Here is a 27,277-nt window from a genome sequence, read left to right on the forward strand (position 1 = left end):
CACTCATATGTCCTTTTGACATTCTGTTTTCTTTAAATATTGCATTATATAAGCTATACCTGTTAGCTGGATTGCAAAATCCTACATTTAACACACTGCACTTTGAAATATTAAAGTTCATCTACTATTTCTTTGACCACGCAAACAATCCATCAAGATCCTCCTGCAGTATCCCATCTCAACCCGATCTAATATGGCAGTATCCCAACATCTTCCCCCGATCTAATATGGCGTCCTACTTTAGTGTCATCCACGAATTTACTACGACCACAAGTCCAGTGCAAAGCAAGGACTAATTCAACAGAATGTGTGAAGTAGCTAAGAGGCAAAGCTTGGAATAATTTAAGAAAAAGAAGAAATTAAAGGACAAAAGAAAAATTCTGGCAAGGAGGGAAGTTGTTTTTACGGTTTAATTGAATAGTAAAGAACAAAAAAAAAATCTATAGATTCATCAATAGAAAATCAAAACAGTGAAGGGATAATCAAACTAGTATTTGTTGACAAATCCTACAATAAGCCAAAAACCCAGGCTGGGATCCTATGCCTTGGTTTTCAATCAGTTTTTACTACTCAAAAGACCATGAGGAAGTAGAGGGCAAATCTAGAACTGACTGGCTAGGAAACATGACTGTAGAAGTAAAAAGAAATACTTAATTATCTGGAAGCACTTGATATAAAGCAATTGGACCAGGTGGAACTTAAAATTCAGCACAAAAATAATGTATAGACCAAATGGCAGATAATATACACAACATAATTGCATGCTTACTGAAGACGTAGTGTCCCAAGACGGAAAAACGACATAGTCCCAATTCACAAGGAAGGAAACAAAGAGGGCCCCTTCACTTCTCGACCAGTATCATTAGCCAGCATATCTAAACTATGTAAAAAAAAAAAAATAGGTAAGAGATAGGTGGACGATATCTAGAAAAGAGGAAAATCCTAACCAACATCCAATTCGGTTTCAAGAACGGTAAATCATGTCTATCCAACTGGTAAAGTTTCTACTCCAGGGTGATTCATGCAATTCAAGAAATGAATGTATTTACCATTCATCAGGAAAAAGTTTTATGACAAAGTCCCCCACAAAAGACCCACATGGGAACTGGAAGGATGGGAATGAACTGGAAGGTGGTTAGAAGAGAATCCTACAAAACTGGGTAAAGGACTTCCTGAAAGTCATACTCATAAGAACAGTAGTAAATGGTAGTTATGTTCCTAATCGTAAATGACATGATGAATGGTACATCAAGATACTCCAATATACTTACAGATGACACAAAAACCATGAGAAAAGTATAAAATGAGGATGACTGCAACCAACTACAGCACTACCTGAATATGATTTATGGATAAGAGGTGGGGGAATGAAGTTGAGAAATAATACAAGACTTAAGAAATGGGACCCAGAACAAAAAGGTCATCTGTGACATATACAATAGGTAATAAGTCGATGGACAAAGTTACTACATGAAGCAGTGATGAGAAATCAAATATTACAGAAAAGCTGATCAGGCCCAGACTCAAATATGAAATAAAATCTTAGGCCTGGAAGATAATCCATATAGTGAAAGACACGAAAAAATGGGACTACCAGCTTTGGAAGATCAAAGAGAAAGAGGCAACGTGGTTGAGGCTTTTAAAGGTCAGAAGGTACAAGGGCAGACACTTTTTTTTTCAAAACTCCATGTAAAAAAAAAAAAAAAAATACACTGTCGACCATCCCTACGAGACATTTTTGGTATTAAAACTTATTTTAGGCAACAAAACGCTATTTCTAAACTCTGGATAAATCGTCTGCACTTCGAAAACAGCGCCTTCACACCTTTGGCTATCTTTGAGAATCTTTGGAAGTGTGGCGTATCATTAGCCAAACATAGCTATTCACACCCCATTGTTAAGCATTGAATCTATTAAGTAGCTGCGAGAAAATAATTATGGTCTATTGTGAAGCTGCCGAATGTAAAAACGGGCAAGATAGCGGTCGGAGCTTTTTTCAATTCTCGGGCTGAATGGGTGTGGAAGGTAAATAGAGTCGGGTAAACTACGGATCGTTATGGGTACGAAGTGCATATTCTAAACTTTGCATGGGTCACTTTGATCCCGACTGTTTTGTGAAGAACCTGGCTTATTCAATTGAATATTCGAGAATTGTAAGGCCTCGTTCAAAGGCAGATGCGATCCCAACGATCTTTGCACCCAAGTCAGTCCTTGGATCGACCCCCAAAATAGGTCAAAAGTCGAAGTCGGGCCTTCAACAAACGCCTGAAGCTAGTGAGGAACTGCTAATTGCATTGCAGTTCGAAACTAGGCCAACATATACCATAACCTAGGCTATAGACCTCGACCTATGTATCGCACATTTTGTGAATCTGTACAGATAACGAATCCGCGCATGGATTCGTTAAAGGTTAGGTCAAGTTTGTTTCATAATATGTGCATGTTTAATGGATTCATGATCTCTACGACCAATTAATTTATTATTAGTGCTGCACATTTTACGGAATATAATTATAGGCAGATTCACAAAATGTGCATGATAGCCTACACAAATGACATTCCACATGCATATGTAGGCCTAGGACCTATGACAGACCATGGAACTGAATACGACTGTCCCAACACTTCCAAGTTATGGCACGTGTTGTTTGCCTATCCCTACGTGACATGAGATTGAGACTGTCATGACTGGCACTAGGCTTATGGGTAACCCCTAGATCCCCCTAACTGGGCCAGGGAGGTTGAGTAGTCATAGTTAAGCCTATGGCCACAACATTCACTGATTAGGTTAATACTAAGAATAAGATGATCTAATTTCGCCTTAGGCGTAGCCTATCCCTAGACCAGAGGTGGGGAACCTGCGGCCTTCTGGGCCATCAAATGCGGCCTTTGATATACATATTATTTAAAAAATTATATTATTTATTATTAAAAAAAGTATATTACTTATTATAAAAAGGGATAAAATAATTGAAAAAATAATAATAATAATTTGTTCATGTCGGCCTCTATGTGGGACGATGAATTGTAAGGTGGCCTTCATGCACAAAAAGGTTCCCCACCCCTGCCCTAGACATATCAGTCAGAATTTCCTATTCTTTTTGCCCTGTCTCCCTAGTTTTCCTCTTCCTGACCCTGTTCCTTCCCGCTTCACTACTACGGTCGTACTTCCCATTTTCATCATCGTCAAGGTCAACTTCGGCATGTTGTCATTTCCTGATCATCGTAAAAACATAAGGAGACTGCACGAGACCACAGGGCCTACAGTAGGCAGTTCCATGTCCATAGCCACCTATCATCTCCATCCATAAAGTTGTCTAACCTTCTCTTAAAACAATCGATCATTCCAGCGCACAATACATGGTTACGAAATCAATTCCATCCGTTGACCATATCATTGGTAAACCAGTTCTTGCCCATTTCCTTAAATCTAAATTTGTTCAATTTAAATCCATTACTGCGAGTCCCACCCTGTTGTCTTAATATAATGACCTCGTCTGCATCACCCTTGTTGAAACCCTTAATCCACTTGAGCACCCCTATTATATCACCCCGCACTCTGCGTTTTTCTAGTGTAGATTAAGATACCCAAGCCTGACGTTGTACGGTAAATTTCTGACTCCATGTATCATTTTGGTCATTCTCCTCTACCTATTCAAGTGAATTTAATTCATTCTATAGGACGGAGACCAAAGTTGTACTGCATAGTCAAGGATGGGTCTAACTAACGCCAAATCGTTTGATAACTGTCTCCGCAATTTTATTCGCAACCGTCCTAGTAATGAAATCCAAGGCTCTGTTGTCTCTGTTCCTGGCGCTAATGCACTGGTTCCTGGATATAAGGTCAGGACTCACTAGCACTCCCAAGTCTCTTGCACCACTCAATTTTCTATAAAAAAAAAAAAAAAAAAAAAAAAAAAAAAAAGTTAACTAAGGTATATATGTTTTATGGGTTGTGTAAGCCTATTCAACACACTGCACTTTGAGATATTGAAATCCACTTGCCATTTCACCGACCACGTGAACTTGTAAATATCTTCCTACAGTATCCTGACCTGATGAGGTGTTATATTTTAGTGTCGTCCGCAAACTTACTAACATCGCTATTAATCCCATTGCCCAAGTCATTTATATTCATAATGAATAAGGGACTTTTTTTAGAATATAATCAAATTTTGGTTGAACCCAAGAAATAGGCACGAATCCAGTGTCAACCGACTTACTAAAGATTTCCGCTAAGTGGTCGCAGGTTCCAGATCTACACTTTGAACACACTCGCGAAAAATTTTCGTCTGGACCCGGGTTTTTTGTTGCTTTAACTCTATGAATCTGTTTAACTACTTCTTCCTAACTTAATGCTGATGATGGTCTACTTCCTTTACCCACTGAAGATCGGGTCGCACTCAGGTACTTTGTATAATCTCTCCTTTGTAAATATCGTGAGAAAATAATAAACGCCTCCCTCACTTTATTCCTACAAATTTCTCAAGATATCTTCGTCGTTCTTAATTGTGCTTATCCTTTCCTTCTATTGTTCTGCAGAAATGATAGAAACCATTTTTGACGTTTGGCGTCGTATTATGGGCTCAAACATATATGGCTGGACGGATAATGAACAAACTCCCCTGTCTAACTCCTCTCTTTCAGATTCAATTCAATTATGCGTCATTTTTTAATAGAAACAGTGTGTACGCAATAATCAATTCTATGGGGCTATTACCTAGATACAATGTTTGGCTACTATGACGTTACGCCGATGCGTGATAAATGGCTGCGTGCGTCTTATATATTCTTTTCGCATCCGACCTAGTTATGGACCAAAAGGTCTCCTTTTGGCATGCTCTTTGTAACCTTTGGAAATTTCATAGAGTCCACTCTCATAAACACGCATTTTGATCAGAATATATGACTATCATCATGATGGAATCGACTGGAATAGTTTACAAAACCATTTCTAAAAAAGAGTGGTTTAGAAATATTTCGTCTGTTGCATTGTGACAAAAAAAAAAAAAAAAAAGTGGCAAGCCAGACAAAAATGTTATTTTGGTGTGTGACTGGTGAGCCTCAAGATGGCATAATCACAAACTAATAATAAAAAAATCAAGGATATCTAGAAATAGAATTTTCCGTGCATATGCAGACCGGTGGAATTGACGTAATTAAGGCAAATTGTGCAAAATGTACTTTGGGAGACGGGGTCCTTCACAATATAGGAAACACACAATACAGCTCGACATTACAGTGTACAGCTCTAGACCACTTATTCAACGATCCAAGTCCACCACGAAATAAATGTCTCGATTTAATATTATTTCATATTAATACTGGGTATCTATATTATTTGCAACTTGTTAAGTATGCTGAGATTGTTGCTGGAGGATCTAACAGGCACGGTATATGGTTTGTTAATTTCAAAGGTACTTGTAACATCAAACATAACCTTTGATAATTCCTCTCTATTAACCAATCCCAGGCATTAGCATTAAATATCAATAAAGAACGACATTTTAACACATTGTTGAACCATTTCTGGTAATTAGTTATAATTAACATGAAGTACTTGAGAGAAATAATTGGCAAAGACACTAACATTTTACAACGTACCTTCAGTTTAGATCTTGCTTGGAATGCGCTACATCTGCAAGAAGAACCATAATTGTAGGCTACATATTTTTTCGAACAAATTTATGAAAATAATACTAGATTTATATTTGAATATCAGTTTTATAATAATTAAATGTCTACTTATAATCAGGTATGCTCATTGAGTATTTGATAAACGGATATTTTAGCAGACGGACGACCTGCGTTAAAAAAAATGTGATAGGAATTGGCTAATGCAATCACTAAGAAGTGAGTGTTTATAGTACTTTATACCTTATTTGAGAAGTGTTTTCAATTATTTTTTAATATTCATAATATTCCATCATTGCTTCATAACCTCCATCTAACATAAATGTGTAATAGGTGCTAAGCTATGAATCTACCCGGTCTAATGATAGTCGGCAACGATCCTCAACCTCTTTCACATATAAATATTGGGAAAATTGTTCCACTGGTACCCTAATTGTGTGAGTGTTGGGCTATTTCCACGACGGAAGGGGACGAGGAGAGTGGTCACCAGTTGTCTGTTCTCCAAATACGGTAAGTGGTGGAACAGCGAAATGTCCTCCGATTTGAATGGGAGAAAGAAAAGTTATATCTTGACTGTTATAAGCCTAGTAGATCATATGTGGCAGACGTTTTTATTCAGCTGAGTTGGACAGACCAAGGGCTATGGGGGAATTCCACCAATTACTGCATTCAGGCCACTACCTGTTTTCAAAATATGAACACAAAATAGGCCCAACCACCGAAGCAAATTGCTCCAGATCCAATCAAAACCTGTCAACCCCCTATGGAAGTGCAACCCTGAAGGGCTGGTACTTGGTTTTCAGACTAGGCACAATATTTCATTAATTTTGCATTTTCCCCACCCTTCCACATGCTATATTTAAGGAAAGATGACAGTTGGGGGTGCTGCATCCGATTTCCATAAGCCAGTGACAGAAACAGCTCCACACTAACACAAAACACAGTAATCCAATATTTCTTCCCAGAAAGGAAGATTCAAGTAGTCCCACATGCATCCACCATACAGAAGACACAGAACACCTCAATTGCAATCCCTTAAGAACATCACAATATAATCTTCCCCGCATGATTTGTAGACCCAACTAGAGTCTGTTACTGGTTACCTGAATGCTGTAGGTTTACTGCGAGACAGCAAAGGATGGATTCCAAGAAAGATTGAGTGAAGGACCCAAAGACCTCTAGGTTTCCACCTTGTATTTACCTAGTTTGAATATGGGAGGGATTACTATACTCAAGGGCCAGACAGTGACACTACATTCCTGGTTTTCTCTCCTCGCTCTTCTGATAGTATTACCCCAGCCAGTAATGCCACCAGTACATAAATGCTCCATGGCACTGTTAGTTCAGATACAGAGATTTGAGGCCCATAAGGTGACTGACCCTTTGCCTTCCTGTTTGTTTCTCCTCAATCTTCTAATAGTATTCCCTGACCATTGATATCAGAAATGTACAGACACTCTTTGGCCCAGATAGTTTAGATATACAAAGGATTACTGATTTATTGTGTTTGTATCGGTCAATTTTGTCACAATAAATGGTGTAAAGGATACTACATAAGTAACTCTTGAAACCATTATATTTGGTGAGAGTTCATTTACATGTTGAAATATATAAAAACCACACTCAGAACAGTCATTCTCAATGACATTTCACTATCACAGTATATGTCTTTTTTCCTTCTTTATGGCATCATAATCAAAATAATTATGTTAAATAGCATGTTAATGCAACAGCCTGATTACAGTTTATAGTTGGCAAATCAGCCACTTAACTAAGCATTTTGTCCTATCTAGTTATGAAAAGTCTACTTGTCCTGGCAGTGACCTTTTATGGGGTACTGACTTTATTTTATGCGGTCAATGTTGTAGGGATTTCAGTGACATCCCTTGGACAAGTCACAAGCATTTTTTTTCTTTTTCTTTTTATTGAAAACTAGTCTCCACTCAAGAATGCTGGTCACTTTTAACTTCTGCTATCCCTCCGTTTGCGTAATTCTTCTTTAACATCTCTGACTCCACCTCTTAAGTGCAATATTCTCTATGAGGATAGAAGCACCAGTCATTTCCTGCCCACTGCCTGTGTTGCTTGTGACCCAGGCAGTGGGCAGGGGAATGGGGATGATCTTTCATTCCGAAAGGAAAAAATAATTGGGTGTGGGAGAGAGAGTATGCCTGGGCTGGCTACTTCCCTTATAAGAGCTAAGAAGCCTTTTGATATATAGATATCCCTGGCAGTGAACATAATGGGCAAAGGTATTTGCTTTGGTTGTAACTAATCACCTCGCACACTTTTCCTCATTGGTGTGAAATTATCATCAAGTTTCACACTTAACCTTGTAACCACAAGGACTTGGTGACTGCCACTTGCTGAGCAGGGTAGTTTGAACACACTTCCTGTAGTCTCTTTTTAAGTATTTGCCATGCTATTGCCACTTGATATAACAATGAAGGTATCCTCTTCCTGATCAAGAACTACACTTGTTTTGATATAATCCTCGTATGGTGTTTTTCATTCCACCGCATTTTTGTTTACTCATGTACTCATGGGCATGTCCTCTGTTGGACAAGGGGTTATAATACCTTTTTATGCATTTTCTTGGCATAACAAAAAGAAAAGGGATTCAAAGAGGTGGTTTGGTCATTACAAATGTGAATTCCTAATATCATACAGTCAAAGCACACACCGGCTTTATGCACATTAAAACCCATTTAACGCTACTCCCATCTCAGCACCTTGCGGATGAAGGGTCATCCCTGTCCCCTACCACTGCTCTGATCAAAGGCAATGCAAGAAGACACAGCACTTCACAGAATTCTGGACATGAATGACTAATGAGTTTGAGGAGCAAAAGTTCTTCACAGTTGAATGTAACTGTCTGGCACAGCCAGAATGAAATTTACGAGTAATGACTCACCCTGGAGGGTTAGCCAAGATAGTCCTTGACCCTGTGAGGAGAAACATTAACCAGAATAAAACCAGTATAAGGGAACTCCTCACCAGATCAGATGTGTGCCAAGCCTAAAGATACCAATGCAGACTAGTTATGTTCTTGTGGAATCACAATACACAAGTTCTTAAAATACACCTAAAACTAGATTATGGACTATAAAGCATTAATCCATTCAGTGTGGTGACATATTTTCTAGATCTGTGTTCTTATTAGTGGCTGGGAAATACATGAGGTCCAATTTCCTCATCTTGGTTTCAGCAGGAAGGGGTGAAAGTGATGAGTTTGGTGGACGTGGAAGGAAGTTCCCCTCCTATAATTATCCACCTCAGTCAATTTTTTTTTTTTTTAAGTCGAGGGTCAGATTTAGGAAAGTGGATTTCAACCAATCAAGACCATTTTGCCTGATGTGTGCCCCATAGTTGACTAAAGTTACCTAATATTATCTCAAACTAAAAGAATATGTCACCATAATGAACGAATTAGTTCTTCATTATCAAGGAACATTTGCTAGGTTTTGCTAATGTAAACACCAGGCAATTTGCTCAGCTTAAGGGTAGGCCCATCATTCTAGACATACACGTCAGGGCACCCCCCCCCCCAAGCTGAACATAATTGGTCAGCATTTCTCCAACAGAATCACTAATGTGCAATCATTGAAATTAAGATGCAAATCAAATTAAGACACCAATATAAAAGAAGGAAAAAATACAAATAACAAAATTAATAAAATTAAAGTTTCATCAATAACAATAAAGCTTCATCAAATAACAGATGAGAAATATGCAACAGCATATTCTCTACAGCTGGTACCATTTAAAAAAGTGAGGATTTGATTTCAATAATTTTCATTACATACACTTATTAACTAATTATGCAAAAATAGTTCTTCAGTGTTATTTCTATTCACTTACAGTGTGCACAGTAATACCCCAATGCCAATTTCATCACATTCCATTGGTGTACCACAGAAATTAAATGACTGTTCTACAATAAACGAACTTAGTAACATAGGTTCAATGTGCTTGGTTTTACTGTACCACAAATAATCAGTCACCAACAGAAAAATAGTTTTTCTTCAGTGTTGTTTCACTAAATCATAATCAAATAATCAAATGTGGAACAGATAAGATTAATTGCTTTACCACAAATTATATAAAAAATATTCTACATACACAACTGACCACCACATAGAGAATTTGCAAGAAAACAATTGGTATGATATGAAATTGACTACTAATCAGTAAAGAAAAAACACTGGTATTTACTCAGCTGAAAGTGTTAGGGGTTACTATGTTTAATAATTGAATGTATACTCGAAATAGAGCATGGTTAAAGAGGTGAAACTGGACTACATGGCCAAGGCTATGTAAAGTCAGTATGGACATGTGAAAATGGAGTGGAAATTAATTTCCAAAGGGAGAGAAATGGTACAAATCAGCTGGTAGAATACCATGAGATGGCAATAGGAAATGAATACTTCATTAGCGATGCTTAGTGCTTTCAGTATGGGGCTGCCCCTCTGCACAATGAAATTCCCCGGCATTAGCCAGACTATGGAACATAATACTGGGTGGTTTCGTTAATACATTTTCACCACCTTGAGCACACGGGGACAACCCCACAATTGAATAAATCTACATAAATACTTAGCCAGGATCAAGTAATTGTACAGGAGCTGAGGACAGGACTGTGAGGTAAACATTTACCACACAGCGCACATAAGGAAAAACCAACACATGAATTATATTCATATTTAATAAGGTTTTCATACCTAGCCACCTCACTGTGTTATTAACAGGTTAGATGTTGGCGGGGGATGCATTTTTGAGACCTATATAAGATGGTAAAAGGCAATATTTGGTAGGAAAAAAGAAATGCTGTACAGTACAGTATATATTTTTTCTTACGACTAATTCCCCATCCATGAGATAGTGCAGGGAAGTGGAGAGAATAGGAAAAGATCTCGAGTTTAAGAGCGTATTAGTGTAAAGAATAAGAGAATAAGTAGGTTGCCCATAAACTGAAAATGTAGTGGAAGAACATTAATACTAATAAATGTTGCTTCAAGTCCCACTAAATGGAAAACCTGCAGCACCTCTGCAGCTGGCAACCAGCTTCAGGCCCTCCCACAGATCTCCCTGGGAAGAAACTTTGGAGTGTTGTCTGTATTGTACTGGTGTGGGAATGCTGGTCACTGGCTGAGAGTAATAGGAGGAGAGTAGTTGCCAGATGTCAGCTCTCCATACTTATTTGTTTGGTTCTAGCACTGGATGAAAAGGCCTGACCATAAAGGAAACTGAGGGAAAAGCATGTCTGTACACATATTCAATGTGTGTGTGCATGTAATATATATATATATATGTATATATATATATATATACAGAAACCAAATTGAACACAAGAATATTAATTAATTTTCTTTCTAGGATTTTCAAGTGTTCCCACAATATGCTATTACAGCTGGATGAACAAAAACCAACTTTCCAAAATCTTCTATATGTATACAATTAACTCACGAGTTAAATCCCTAAACAGGTTACGTGTTCCAAAATCACATATTTCAAATGTTTTTGTCATACGAGACTGTAATTTGATGGGTTACATTCCTGCATTCAGAAACGGCCACATGATTACTCATGCATGAGTAGGTTGAATAAATTATATTAGTATACATTATCTGTTTTATCTACATTCTCTATATACCCCAAGTTAAGGAGTTCTTATATTTGAATATGCCTAAGTTGCTAAAGAATACGCATAAAAACTGAAGAATGTCAATGTATCCAAGATGTGTTTAAATGACATTCTCGGCATGTCATCAAACAGTGACAGAGACTGGCAGGAAAAATAATGGACAACCATCACCAATACAGTGAACCAGCCACACCACTACAACTCTTGCTCAGGTGCTCAATGATAGCACCATGGTGTCTACATGATTCTATGAGAGGAATGTACATAATCTTATATTGGTCACATGACCTAAAAACACACATTCATGAACATTGCAGTGGTGTTCAAAACAATACTACTCATGCATGTGTAACACACCAGGACATCATCAGCCATCTAATAGACTGGAATAAGGCTTAGTTAATTATATATGAAGTCAATAAATTGCAGAATAGGTGTGGAAGCAGTGGTTATTAACCACTTCAGTATGAATCAGATTTTCGTGCACAGCATCGACTGCCATATGTACGATGCATCACATTACTTGCATTATAAAATATAAAGTCATTGCTGTATTACTTGTTCTCTTTAACTCTGAGTAATAATAAACACAGAAAATTGTGATCAAATCAGTTCACAGAATCCAGAGGTAACTCATGTACAACTACAAAAAAAAATATATATATATATATATAATCAAGACGCTGACGCTGGCATCCTCGTGTACGCACTCACACCTTACAATGCCTACGTAGATGTCGCCATACCGACATGGTTAGGGGCCACATACTATAGTACAAAGTAAGGGAATATTCAGCATGTCACCCGAAGTAATTTATTAACTTTCTATGGTGATTTTTTTTTTTTTTTTTTTATAAAATCATCTGTGATCTTCCATCATTCTTCCTCCAATCCTCTCCCCTTCCTAGGCACTGTCCTCTCTGACTAATGACCTTTACCTTATCAAAGCTGCCAGCAGTTGCTATCTTCAAACACTGTCCAGGACAGTTAATGTACTGGCTGTTGCATGACACGAGTTTTAAATTACTGCTGAATCACATTGTAGGCCTTAACTGCATAAATTTAAAAAAATGCTTAACCACTTCAGTACAACAATGGATGCCGGTGTTGGCGCCAATTATATACATTTTTTGTAGTTGTATATGAGTTAGCCCCAGATTCTGTAAACGGGTTTGATCACGTTTTCTGTTTATTATTACTCAGAGTTGTATATGGATGATGTTTGATGCATGAGGTGGAATGGGCAGGGGGATGGGGGGTGAGGTAGTATGTGTGAGCAAAATTTGACGCAGCCCGAAGGGATTTCTCCCCTTCTTCTCCCTTTATGCATGGGGGGACAGAGAGGGGGGGGGTCACTGATTTAATGAAGCGGCCTTGCTGTGGATGTGCTGTGTCTTGCGACACTGCTTCTGACCCAGGGCAGTGGACAAGGTGCAGGGATAGCCCGTCATCCGGGAGGTGCTAAGGTAAGAGGGAGGGTGGAGGGGTGTGGAGTGTATTCAGGGATGGAATGGGTGGGAATGATTTTATGCCTTTTCCTTTTTGGCTACCTCCCTTGTAAGGGGGAAAAAGCCTTGGTGTATTACTCAGAGTAAAAGAAAACAAGTAATACAGCAGTAACTTTATATTTTATAATGAGAGTAGCATGATAAATCATACATACGGCAGCTGATGCTGCACACGAAAATTTGATTGGTACTGAAGTGGTTAATGTCAAATAAAGTAAAACTTGCATAACTCAAGAGAAAATTGTATACCTCCCTTATAACGAATGGGGAAGTCTTTTGGTGTATGTATATTCACACAAACACACATACAAATGGCTGCATACATACTTTTGTGTTTTACTAAATTGGTGTGCTTCCAGTGAAATCCTTATGGCACAAAGACTAAATGTGTGCACTGAAGCTTAAATCTTGGTCACAACTGAAGATCTTTAAGCAACATAATACCTGAGAAATACAACAAGGGCTATTGCAATTATAAGTACCATAAGAGACATTGATGGCACAAAGGCATTTCCTAGCACCAACATGAAAAGCACAGCATTGATATTCCTGCGTATATTATGGTCTTCTTCTAACTCTTTCTGTCGTACAGCAAAATCGTTGATTTGCTTCATCCTATGCTTACCATGATCTTGAATAACTTTCTGTTTCTCTTCTAAACTCTGTCTCTCTCTTTCAAAGTTATCTATCTGCTGTTGCTCTAGTTCTTCCATTCTTGATTTTGCTTTCTCCACTTCCTTCAACAGTTTGCTCTCCAGGTTCCGTTGGTGGTCTTCCTTCTGTTGGACTACTTTTGAGGCTTCCTCTTCTAATTTGCTCTTCAGTTTCTGCATGTCATAAATTTTCTTTGCAAGTTCAATTTCTTCTGCTGTCATTTTTCTTTCCCTTTCTTTTTGAACCTTTATCTGATTCACCACTTCTTCCTGAGATTTATCGAGATTGGTCTGCTTCTCTGCTAGTTCCTTCTTTTGGAATTCCACAAATATCTTCTGGGTGTTCAATTCTCCTACTCGTTGTTCCCACTCTACCTTCTGTCTACACACATTAGTAAGCTCATTCTGAAGTTCAGCTCTTAGACTCTGTTGGTTCTCCTTCTCCTGTAGAAGTTCCTGCTGTAGTGTGGTTACCTCACTCTTCTGTAGTTGTATCTTCTTCCACCATGACTGAAGCTCCAATTCAAGACAGTGAACAGCCTCCTCCATTTCTCTAACTTCCGCTGTCTGTTTCAGAACAAAGTCTTTCTCCTTTTCAATCTCTTTCTTCTTAGCTTCAAGTCCCTTTTTCTCTAGCTCCACATCTCTGGCCAGCTGTGGCAGAGTCTCCCTAAAACTGACGAGGTCCGCCTTTTCTTTTCTGACTCTCTGGGAATCTTTCTCCAATTCATTCTTTTTCCTTCTCAAGTGCTCTTTCTCTTTCTGTAAATTCTCGGTCTCAGTTTTCACCTCTACTTTCAGCTTTACAAGTTCCTCCTTCTTTTTCCTCCAATCCATTTCATTGTTCTGTAAAGAGAAAACATTTTTAAGTGCCTTGCATAATCACCTGTTGTTTCACTAAATGAAAAACATGCAACTCCACAATGGCTGCCAGTGATCCTCAAAACCTCCTACATATTTTTCTGGAAAGAAACTTGACTGTTATCTGTGCTGTACCAATGTGGGACTATTTTTATGTCACCAGCTGAAAGTGGTACAAAGACAAGCAGTCACCAGTTGTCACCTCCCCATGTGTGGAAAAGAATAATAAATACAGATCAAGTTAATTGAGAGAGATCTTGGCCTCAGTCAGGAGACTAAGCATCAGCACTTCAGGGCTGCAGGTACCCTTCATTTGTCCTCCCACTTTACACAATCTCAATATACCATGAGCTAAAAGTTGCTTTGTGTGTGTGTGTGTGTGTGTGTGTGCGTGTGTGTGTGCGTGTGCGTGCATGCGTGTGTGTGTAAAATTTGTCTCTTTTAAGGTGACAAAAAACTAGAGAGAATGCAAGACACACATTTTCACTATGGGAGACATCAATATGGTTTGAGATGTGGGTTGTGTGGCAACAGTGTGTGGAAGGGGTGTTACCATACCTGAACCCCATATCAGATAATGACAGCATGTTTTATGCAATCCGTATTTTAGGGACTTTGATGACATCACTGTGGATCAAGAGTATACATCGTTCTTTTATAACTAGAAAGGGGGGGAGGGGGAGTTGCTGATAATTTTTCTTTGGCCCAAATATCCTTCCTGTTCTACTACCTTCCTTAAATCTCCTTTACCACTTCAAAAATAGGGAGGTACAGGAATGGTGGACTGGCTGGTGAGGTTTAATGTTTGTCTAAAAGAGGGTACAGTGTCTGTATAGTTCTGCTTTACAAGGGAAAAAGGTACAACTGTGAGTGTAGTAGTTTCACAGGGATCCGTTTTTGAGTGTGGGTGGGAAGGCTTATGGGAGGATTTTGATAGAGAAGATTAGGAGGAACAGAGGGAGTAATTGGTGAGGTAGGGGTTGCATGCACCAGATTTTTGTGGTAAGACACTTGAGAAAGCTAGCAATGGGTAAGGCTGTTTTTTGGGCCTTTGTTGATTTGAAAAAAGGCTTATGACAAGGTAGATAGGAAGGCACTGTGGGAGGTTTTGCAGATACAGGGTGTTCGGGATAAATTTAATCATTTATATTTATCTTCTGTCATTTCAGAACTATTTGAAGGATTTAATAGCAGTAAAGTGCAACAGATAGCTGATTCTGTGTACTATTGGTGGGTGTGAGAGCTAGAGCATGGATGACTGGAAAGCACCAGAATATTAGAAGAGAGTGACCTGCACCATTATGATTCATGCCGGATTAAAAAATTCAGAAACCTTAGCTGCAGCTCAGTGCTCCTTGAATACCATGAAGGTCATGAGATGCGAGTTGGAGAATTGCGATGGAGAATTTAGAAGCAGTGGCTAGCAGGAAGCATCATAGCAAACGTTCTGACTCTATCCACATGACGGAAAAAAAAAAAAAAAAAAATGGTGTGGCAAGATTCAGGCGAGGCAATGTGGACCTTGGCGAGAGGGACAGGTGTCAGAGTGGCAACCATGAAGAAAGCACTGAATGAGGATCTTTGCTACTCCTCATACAAGAGGCGCAAGGGCCAACTACTCGCCACCAAGGCACAAGAGCACCTTATGAAACCCAAGAAACTCCCCAACAAGGTCAACACCCAGTTGAGCCAGGGCTGCTCTAGTTCTTCTCAGATGAGAAGAACTTCTGCCAGGACCTGTTGTACAATGCGCAGAACAGGTGGCTAACCTACAGTCCACACAAAGTCCCATGCTTCATGAAGACCAAGTTCCCTCAAACTGTGATGGTCTTTGGGTGTGTTTCCAGCAAAGGCCACGTCATACCGCCCCACATTTTTGAAGAGGGACTCAGACTCACTTCAGAGGGCTATATTGAGTTGCTGTCCACTGTTGTCAAGCACTGGGTGGAGAGGGTGGCTACAGGAAGACCATATGTGTGGTAGCAGGACTCAGCTCCCTGTCACGCTTCCAAGAAAACCCAGAAGTGGCTGTCTGAGAACTTCTACAACTTCACCAGTCCCAACATCTGGCCCCCCTACTCACCTGATTGCAACCCCATAGACTATTATGTGTGGAGCACAGTTGAAAAAGACACCAATAAAAAGATGCTTTGGAAAGAAATCAAGTGAGGAAGGGGAGGTGAGTCAAGTAAAGAAGAAAGGCACAGATGGACAGATCATAATGGAAGAGGAGGTGGTTAGGGGAAGATGGGCAGAGTATTTTAGAGCTACTGAATGTGGAGGACAATAGGGAGGGATTGTTGGTAGCAGTGGGAGACACTAAGAAAATGACGGTGATGGGAGAAAAGATGAGGTGCAAGTAGCTCTGAAAATGATGAGAACAGGTAAGGCACCTGGGTTAGATGGGTGTCATGCGGTTTCTGAAGGAGAGAGATACTGTAATAGTGGACTGGCTGGTGAAGTTGTTTAATGTCTAAGGGAGGGTAGAGTGCTGGTGGACTAGAGGAGTGCCTGTATAGGGGCATTCTCTGTTAAATCAACAACAACAAATATAATTAACATCCTCATCTCTCAGATTTTGATGAAATATGGTATATATGGAAATCATAGACCCTGAATCCATTTCTGAATTTTTTAGATCAATCAGACAAACGGTTAAAAAAATATGACCTCAGGAAATTTGAGGTCACATGTGAGGTCATATGTTTTCAGTGACCCATAACTTGGTTAATAATTATCAGAATTGCATATATGTATATATATTTAGAATTGGAAAAAGCCAAGGAATTCAAATACAGGGGGTCACTGCAATTTGACCGTTCGCAATTCACATTATCGCAAATTCGACAGTAGCTAATTTATACCCAACCCTCAAGGTTCGACACCCAGACTCGACAATTCGACATTCAAATCTCACGCGCCATGCACCCGGTCGAATTTGCCGCCACTCCCAATGCACCAATCTGTCTCACCCTTCCCCCAGCCATCGTCGAGGCAAGCCATGCTCCGCTGTTCCACCTCCACCATGCCGCGCAAATCCACCTCCGGCCCCACCCCTAAGAAACACACTTTCCTGCCTTTCAAAGATAAGCTTGAGCTTATAAGAAAGTGTGAGGCAGGTATGGCTCATTCTGCCTTTGCAGCGGAAATGGGTGTCCCGAGATCAACAGTATCAATGATTTGGATGAACAGGGACAAGTACCGCCAGGCCACTGCATCAGCATCTTCCACGACTTCCCTTGTTCTCCGTGGCTCGAGGGACTCCCGTCTTGACACTATGGAGGACATGTTGATCAAGTGGATAGAGGACAGGACACAACGCAAGATGCCGATCAGCATGGGGCTCGTGCAGGAGCGTGCCTTGTCACTGTGGGAGGACTTGCAGGCCACAACGTCCACCACCAAAAATGTACTGTACAGCAGCTTAATGTGTTTAATAAACAAAATTAGAAATAAATGAAGCCTTTAATATTACTGATTTAGTCTAAGTTAGTGTTTTTTAGAGGTCATAGTAATATTTTTTTTTTTGGGGGGGGGGGGTCTGGGCTGGAGGTCGGTCCCTATCCCCCCTAATTACAATGTATTCCTATGGGAAAAACTGCATCATGATTCGACAAAACCCAGGTTCGACCGATGATAGACCGCCCCATCCCTGTCGAATTGCGGTGACCCCCTGTATACAGGTTTTAAAACTCTAGGTTGAAAAATACATAAGTTATACAAAAAACAATATTTGAGGTATCAAATGAGAATTTTTTTTCATAGATGTAAAAAATGAAGGCAAAGCCATTAGCTATTAGAATCAGCAAAAAAAGTTTGTGTATGTAAGTATTTTTCATGATACTAACCTGTAAGTGAACACAATTTTCCTAAGTCTGGTGTCAATTCTACCTATTTTTCCACACTTAAGCTCATATTTTGACATGGGTCCAAAAAAGATTAGTGATACAACCAAGCCTAAAAGGGTCTGGAATGGATTAATCCAATTTACATTATATCTTATGGGGAAAAAAATGATTCGCCATTCATACAAATCACCATTCGAACAGCCTCCTGGGACGGATTGTTTACAAATAGCGAGGTTCCACTGTAATGAAGACGTCAACACTGGCATCCTTGTATACCCACTCGCATCTCATGACACCTACAGAGGTGTCATCATATGGAAGAGGTTAAGGGCAGTCAAGAGCTCTTATGACAGTAGTACAGCTTGTATTAGAATAGGAAATGGGGAGAGTGAGTGGTTTGAAGTAAAGGTGGGACTGCATTACGGATGTGATGACATGTACCAGGGGAGAAGATGGCAGCATATTGGAAATGAGTATTAAGGGAGAGAGGCTGGAGGAAGTGGATAGCTTTAGATACTTGGGGTGCATTTGGTGGAAAAGGTAAGAGTGGAGGTAGAATGTATATTGGGGGAAGCAAGTAAATGCCATGGATTAAAAAGTGTAATGAGAAATAGACATTTGGGAATTGATATTAAAAGGACACTGTATGAAAAGGTAACTGTGCAGACAACACTGTATGGGGCAGAAACATGGAACATAAGAGAGGAAGAGTTTCAATGTGTTTGAGAAGTATGGTCAGGGTTATTATGCTGGATTGAGTTAGAGATGGGGAGAGTAGGAATGGAAAAGGAATTGGGAGATAGGGTTGATGAAAGATTATTGGGTTGGTTTGGACAGATGGAAAGAACGAGATAAAGATAAGTAAAAGATGTGTGGAAGGCAGATGTGGATGGAGTGAACAGGAGGGAATAATTGAGGATGAGGTGGATGGATGGGGGTAAAAGGGGCATTGAGAAAGAGGGAGATGTCTTTTGCGGAAGGAAGGGAAAAGACAGAAGATAAGGGCGAGTGTAGAATGGTTGTATATGGATGATGCTGTGATGCATGGAAGGGAGTGGGTAGGGGGTTGGGAGTGGTTATGTGTAAATGATATTTTGATGCAGCCCAAAGGGATTTCTCCCGGTCTTCTCTTTTTCCGTATGTAGGCATGGCAGGGTAGGGGGTGGGGGGGTCACCAATTAAATGAAGCGGCCTTGCCATGGATGTGCTGTGCCTTGCCACATTGCCTCTGACCCAGGGCAATGGGTGAAATGCTGGGATGATCAGTCATCCAAATGGAGCCAAGAAAAGAGGGAGAGAGGGGTGAATGGGAGTGGAGTATGTGGGGATGAAATGGGAGGGGAATTATGCCTTTTGACTTTGGCTACTTCCCACAGATTGGTGGCAAAGTAGGACAAGAGAAACACATAAAAGGTACGAAGAAAAAAGAAGAGAAGCAAACCATAAGATAAAGGATACAGGGACGACTCATCATCCATGAGGAGCTAAGATGAGAGGGAGGAAAGTGTGGTGGATGGGAGTGGATTGGGTGGGAATGAAATGAGTGTAAGTTGGTATATGCCTTTTGACTTGGCTACCTCCCTGTTAAGGGGGAAAAAGCCCTTGGTATATAGGCCAACAGACATGATAGTGTCCCCATAGATAGAAATACTGACTATTAGGTAAGGACAAGAAGAAAAACTAAATAAATAAAAGACTACAATGACCACTGAGCTACATAAAATCATATGCCAGTTGACAGACTAAAATCTGTAGATTATTTGCCAAACAAAAAGATTAGTTAAGCTATTCTCTACGACGAAAGGGAGAAAAGGGTGGGAGGGAATGGAATACGATGTGCCATGTGACTTGGCTACCTCCCTTATAAGGGGGAAAAACCCTTAGTATATAGTCAGTCTCTCCTCCCTTCAATACAATAGCAGTCTCTAGCTGAATATTCTGAATATTTTCTTTAGCATCATCTACTGTTGCAGAAGTTAATAAATTCAAGGTTGTTATAAAATGGTATTTCTCTCTGTCCTCTCTTTTTCTGCATGAGGGGATGGACTGGGAGTCGCCGATAGTGAAGCAGCCTCGCTGTCTATATACCAAGAGTTTTTTTCTCCCATATTTGATGGACCCAGTCAAAGTCTACTTCCACCCATTCCACTCCCATCCACCACCCTTTCCCCCCTCTCATCTTAGATTCTCATGGATGATGGGTTAACCCTGTATCCCACCCACTGCCTTGGGTCAGATATATATATATATATATATCAAATATAGTCAGATATACAGTATATATATATCAAATACATCTGACATATAGGTACATACATATACCGTGGCTTTTTCCCCTTACAAGGGAGGTAGCCAAAAAGAAAAAGTCATAAAATCATTCCCACCCATTTCATCCCTAAATACACTCCCCTCCCCTCCACCCTCCCTCCCATCTTAGCACCTCCTGGATGACGGGTCATCCCTGCACATATAGATAGAATATGAAAATATATATAAGAATAAAAATAATAACAGTAACAACACACATATACAACCCACACAAATTATGAATAAATCCATCCCTGAAACACAAACAACCTGGAGGAAATTTGAAGGGTTGAAAAGTTCTCATTACATAATAAAATCAAAAGAAGTAAGATGACATTGAGCTTTTAGTAAGGATTGTCACAGTTCATAAATACTGACATATGTGACTGATATTTCAAAATTTCCTGATTTCCCATTTTATGCAAGTCGAAAGCATGTTTGACATTCTTACCGTATTTGATGGACTCTGTTCCAGCAATGCATAGTTGATTGGAAACTTGCCATTCCTGGGGGGATAACTATCTTTACGGCAAACTGGGCAGGTAATTTTGAGTCTGTTGTAAAGCAGCCGTTGCGAGCAGGAACTACAGAGGCTGTGGCCACAGTCAGGAAGGACGACTGGAGGCAGGTCATGATTCAAGGCCTCAAGGCAGACTGGACATTCAAACATGTTGAGCTGAAAGGGTAAAACATACATACATACATACATACCAAGGCTTTTTCCCCCTTTCAAGGGAGGTAACCAAAAAGGGAAAGGCATAAAAAACACTCACACCCATTTCATCCCTAAATACACTCCACACCCCTCCCACCCTCCCTCTCATCTGAGCACCTCCTGGATGACGGGTCATCCCTGCACCTTGCCCACTGCCCTGGGTCAGAAGCAGTGTCGCAAGACACAGCACATCCACAGCAAGGGTAAAACAAAATACAATAATAATTGTTGCCTCAAGTTTTACTAAATGGAAACCTCCTAGCTCCCACAGTACAGGTAGTCAGTTAAGGTCCCTGGGTTCTTCCATTGATCTTTTTGGGAGGAAACACTGAACTCTTGTCTGTGTTGTTAGTGTATGTTTCTACCATTATGCAGAAGGAGGATGAGGAATGCAGTTACTTTTTTTTTTTTTTGAGGGGGGGGGTGCAGGTCCAGCACCCATTTGGATCTCAACCCTGCAGGTGGTCTGGAACAGTTCATACACACAGTTTGTTGCTCATGCAATGTCACTGTTAATACTTGTACAACGCCACTGTTATTAATGGGGGCACCCCTATTTCAGGGGAGGGAGGGGGGGATCCCTCAACTGCAGGCGGTACCAGGAGAAGGGGGGGATCCCTCAACTGCAGGCGGCGCCAGGAGAAGGGTGTGCCCCCCAAAAAGCTGAGGGTTCCCTCAGAAGGGGAGACAGTGAGGTGCCATGCCACCCCTGCTGTGGTCTGTGGCGGGCTGAATCTGTGACCAAGAATAGCATAGCGGTGGAGAGGTTGTTGCACCTTGGTCCTACAGAGTTTGCAGCGTTCTAAATTCTCTTCCCGCATGTAGCACTTGCCACCCACATCCTTGGCAGATCCTGTGGATGGTAGAATCTGCCTTTCTACCCAGAGGCAAGTGGACTGCCTCATACCTAGTGATGAGGTAGTACCACAACACTGATTCAGAATTATAAGTTTGCTTCTGTAGTTGGCCCTGGCCATTAATCTGGCCTTCTTGATAGTAGCACCCTTGATCCATGTGATCATGGGTACCCGGGGCAGTATCATTATGCTGAACCTCATTGCTGCCTTGGTAGCTTAGCATTATCCACAATAGTGTTCCCTGGAATCTCGACGTGACTGAGGATCCAGTGAAATGTTGCAGACCTTCCAACAGGTACAGCAAGTGCTGGATTGATGTCGGTAAGAAGATGTCATCTATTGTCTCTGCAGACCGGATGACATCAATTGCAACCCTTGAGTCTGTGTGGATCATGACTGTCCCCTGCCCAGTAGAGGGAGTGTGGTCCATTGCCTTGAAGATGGCAGCAAGCTCCATCTGAAGAGCAGAGCTTCCGTCACTCACTCTCCATAATGCAGTTGTAAAAGCCATATCCCATCTTCCTGTGAGAGGGTCCACAGAGCTGTCCGTGTAGCATGACAGGCCTGCGGGAGGGGTGATTCACCTTATGGTCTCAAGAACCATGAGTCATAGCCGTGCATGGTTATAGTCAGCCTTCCTTCAGTTGAGGTGGAAAAGTTAAAAGCTGGCGCAGAGAGCTCACCATGGGGGAGAAAGGGCATAATCTGGATGAGGGCCATCTAGAGCATGTCACTGAACCAATTCCCAACACAGTTACTGGTTATCATCTATTACTTTAACCTCTTTAAATATTATAAAAAGTCCACCCTAAATATATGATGAACAACAGGGGAGGATGTGTTTATGTATGATGTGAGCATTTGTTGTTCAATATGAGGGGTTCACAGCAGTGGACATCTTGCTCTAGTCAGAGCTGTCACCTTTGCCTTGTGTGCTAACCCTGTGAAGTCGAGTAACAATGTCACTGCAACTGGATTCCAACCTAGGTCCATACGTGTAAAATAAGACCTGTGGGTTTTATGCAAGAGAGACCAAGAGCAACAGACTGATTGACTAGTAAAATCATAATCAGTGCACAATGGTGGTACATGTATTTAGTGAAGAAATTATAATATCCTATAGTTAAACAACTTACATATTATGTGGTACCACGCAGCTTAGTGATGATGTGGTCAGAATATTCAAACTTTAATGGTTGATATTCCTGGTGTCATATAGGCTACAGGCAGTTTGGAACTCTCAGTATCACCAAAAATCTAACCTGAAGGAAAAACCAAGATTGTAGAACAGACAATGTTTGGCACAGTTTTGAACAGAACCTTAATATGAATGAAGTTATTTGTTAAAGCTATGGTTTATTGACTGTAGTTGCATTTTTTCATTACCCTCTAATAGTGAAGCTATCTTGTATGACATTGTGTAAAATAACATATTTCTTTGTACTGCCAGCTATGAATTTCATCTTGCCAAATTCTAGTCAAATGTTCATGAAATGAACTGCAATTTATATTCCACAATATTTCTCTAATCTTCCTGATAAAATAGGCCTTCCTTTTCATATCTAGAGAATATAGCTTTCATAAAAAAATTGTGTTTTTGCAATTATATACACATATATAATTATATATATATTTTTTTTTTTTTTCTTTGGGGGGGAGGCTTTTTTGAACAAGACTACCAAGCATTGGCATAAACAAAGGCAATTACACATGGCTGAAGAAAATTCAGACACTAGCTTAACCTCATCAAACTCTGGGATCACAATTTTTTGTTAAGGCCAATGCCAAACTATTGAATTGAAATTCAACAGTTTGGCATCAGCCTTAACAAAAAATCAAGAATTGGATTGCTTCACCTAATTTGTGCCACATACAACCAAATTTCTTTCATCTGCCTTAGTATTTTGTCATGGGCTTGATATTCATGCCTCATTAACAATTCCTCTCACATCATTATTGTGTACTCAACCTAGGGCACATGGGCGAATTTCTTATATGGGGACAAATGGTAAAGGAACCCATTGTCCTGTTGTAGTTGTAGTTTCATTTTTATCTATTTTCTATTATTTTTTTTTTTTTTTTAGAATATTGTACTTGTTTACAAAGTTTTTCCAACATCACAGAACTGTTACAAACCATTTTACTCTTCATCAAGCCATGCAAACAGATTTTCTTGGGATGAGGGATCACTGCCCTTCCCTCTTCAAATGCCCATACTAGGAAGGATAAGATTTTCAATTACTTTTTCATCCTATCTCTAGCAGTATATATGGATCAGAGCCAAACCCAGGTAGCTGGCACTCACACTATTTATTTTCTTTCTGCACACACAGAACTGGAAGCACAGGTCACAGACGCTGTCCCATATCATGAAGAACTTGGTGATCACACATGGTCATCACCTATGATGTCTGCTGCTGTGAAAGAAGGAAGACGTATCATTGTTTATTGTGGCAACTGCGCGAGTACAGACAGATAACAGAATATACAGTTTGTCTGGATAGTAGGTAGCCCTGTAATTGTTCTTGGCACCATCACTGCAATGGTGTTTGATAAGTCTTATTATAATGAAATATTGTTAACCTCTTCTGTACTGGTTGTACTTTTCCTTATGTTCTGGCTGCTGCATCAATAGACATAAGGGCTGTCATCTCTATGGTCTATCATCACCTCAATATCTGATGAAATTCTAGTTTAAGTATACTAAATATATGTGTTAATATCTGATGAAATTCTAGTTTAAGTATACTAAATCTATTTGTTAATTTTTTTGTCATCTCTATTATTCTGTATAGTTCTATTTCTTGTCAATTTCTCACAACAGTGAAACTGATAACATAAGTTGTACCTCATATATTTCAAATTCATGGTCATTTATAGCACATTTTAAAATTTCATAATAAAATATGTTGCTTGTAATCACATTTTCTTATGCAAAGTGAAAGTAATACTCCTCCTAAGAAAAAGAAAAAGAATAATGATAGCAATAATCATTATAAAGTAATTTAACTTTTCAGATTCATCATTGTTTCAATTTTTTACAAAATTCCTGATGAAGCCATGAACCATTGTCATTTCTCGATTTGTTAACTAATCAAATCTACCTATATGTATATATTATCAAATTATTACAGAAATAAGTACAATGAACATTTCTCACATATGAAATAATCTTGATTATATAGTGTCATGATATGTTAGGCTTGGTCAGGTTGCATTGGATAATTAGACAAAACAATATATTAAATTAAAATCATATGAAAGTAAATTCAATTATTCCCTCCAAGTCGGATGTTTTGAAATACATATCTACTTACAGTTACACTTCCTAGTAGGTTAGAAAAAGATACATGCCATATATCAATCCAAATACTATCTTCATTTGTATGGCAATCTTTTTCCTAGTCTCTGCCATATTTTCCTGTTGTGTGCAATTTCAGAAATATAACTAAAAGAAATAGTAACCATCTTCACCTATCGGTTGCCGTTGGCTCACAGTTAAGTCTTTTCTTCAATAATTCGTATAACGCACAAACTTTACATAAACTTAAAGGATTGGTACTTTTCGTGTTTCCGTCGGCGTAACGTTTTTGTCACGGTGGATTGCACCATGGTTGTGCAATTCTTCATGAATGGCATAGGTGTATAAATAATAATAGAAATACAATGTATCGAAATGTTTTAAAGAGATTGCCGATTGCGACCGATGATTTTTCTTTGAGAACTTGATGGTTATTCCTCCTGACGTTACGATCGTTTGGGTGAATGATGTTATGGAAAGAAAAGCTGTAAATGGCAGAAATATTGTTTTTGATAAATGTTGCTATATTTCTTGGTCAGGGTGTGAACTGCAAGTGTGAAAGGCATATTTAGGGTGTCGGGAAGTCACGAATAAATGTTGTTTTACCTTAGTAAACGATAATTCTGTCCCATTGATGCTGTGTGGCTTTGTTGACAAACATGGGAACCGTCACTGATAAGGGGCACGTAGCCACGGACCTTGTGTAAATTTCATACATTTATACCTAAGTTTGTAATTGTCAGTTAATTCCCAATGTATTTATTCACATGTATATTTGATTATTTAGTTATAATGATAAATAAATATGATAAAAAATAATGTAGGTATTTCTTGACATCTGGTACACCAGTCTAAGAAACTTGTTGTATTTTCCTGTTCATTCTTTCACAACTGTGCAATGGTTATGCAGTTTATATCCTAAAAAAATGAGTATTTGTTTAGCATTGAAGTCAGGAGGCCGAACACTTAGTTGTTAGCTCATGGGGTATGGAGGCGAAGTTGCTAAACGTATTTGCTGTAAATGTGTCTTCTGATAAAAACAAACACGACGACGGAGTCAACACCGTTGTGCCAAGGTCGCTGTCATAGCTCTAACAACAACAACAGTACCATCAACACCAATCATCACCCCCACCTAGACAACAACAAGATTATCATCACCCCCACCACCACAACAAGATTATCACCACCCCCTCCACCACAACCATATCATCATCATCATTATCATCATCAAATTGTAGTCACGGGCACCTATCTGTGGTTATCTCAAAGATATAGCAGAGTCCTGTCACGCTACTCTTGCAAAGTTTTCCGTCTCATTCTTCGTATCGAAACGTTTTGATATACAGCCGGGGATCTGATACATCGCCATGGTTGTTCAACATTATTGTGCATAAAGTAAAAGGAATGAGCCGTCAGAATAGATTATTGGGAAGGAGAGTGAGAAGACGAGATGATTGGGAGGGAGAGTAGGAAGATGATTGGAAGGGATGGGATTTTTTTTTTTTTTTTTTTTTTTTTTTTTTGCTACCTGAGAATGGAATGGTGATAAGGAGTAACGAAGAAATGCCATAATGTAGTGGTGAAATTATACAAGAGTTGGTGGAAATGGTTGAATTGAATTGAACAATTTTATTGATAACTAGACCACCCGTGACCCGTTGGGTCAAATAAAATCTTGATTGATACGTTAATAAAATGGTCAATAAAATCTTTATTAAGACAATGCTCTTATATTTACAACATTCTCCTTAATTATGCTTGTTATATCACGTCTGGTCATCCCACTCCCACCCCCACTCCCACTCATTATCATTCAGGGAGTCCCATGGGACTTGAGAGAGTAGCAACGTTTATAAATATAAAGTTTAAGATAGATATACTATGTCACCATCACCGTATAGTATAAATCACAGAAAATAAGTTTCTATATCAAATTGAATATAATT

At 39.5% G+C, this 27,277-nt stretch overlaps 1 protein-coding gene across 6 annotated transcripts; it reads right to left on the reverse strand.

The window, feature by feature from the left end:
- Positions 1-11,166: 11,166 nt before the first annotated feature.
- LOC143032179 (uncharacterized) lies at positions 11,167-26,039 on the reverse strand. 6 transcript variants are annotated; one of them, XM_076196648.1, is made up of 5 exons: positions 25,935-26,039; positions 24,333-24,444; positions 23,164-23,289; positions 20,907-21,131; positions 11,167-14,285 (listed from the first exon to the last, which is right to left on the reverse strand). In XM_076196648.1, exons 4-5 carry the CDS (start codon positions 21,123-21,125, stop codon positions 13,215-13,217), a joined length of 1,290 nt encoding a protein of 429 aa, XP_076052763.1. In that variant the 5' UTR covers positions 21,126-21,131; positions 23,164-23,289; positions 24,333-24,444; positions 25,935-26,039; the 3' UTR covers positions 11,167-13,214. The 6 variants fall into 6 exon arrangements, with proteins under 6 accessions (XP_076052763.1, XP_076052768.1, XP_076052773.1 ...); XM_076196653.1 differs by having other exon boundaries at positions 24,164-24,444; XM_076196658.1 differs by having other exon boundaries at positions 24,333-24,441; positions 25,935-26,026.
- Positions 26,040-27,277: the final 1,238 nt, after the last annotated feature.

The sequence above is a fragment of the Oratosquilla oratoria genome, chromosome 1, assembly GCF_046742065.1.
Source record: "Oratosquilla oratoria isolate Oo_2021 chromosome 1, ASM4674206v1, whole genome shotgun sequence".
NCBI classification, from domain to species: Eukaryota; Metazoa; Arthropoda; class Malacostraca; order Stomatopoda; family Squillidae; genus Oratosquilla; species Oratosquilla oratoria.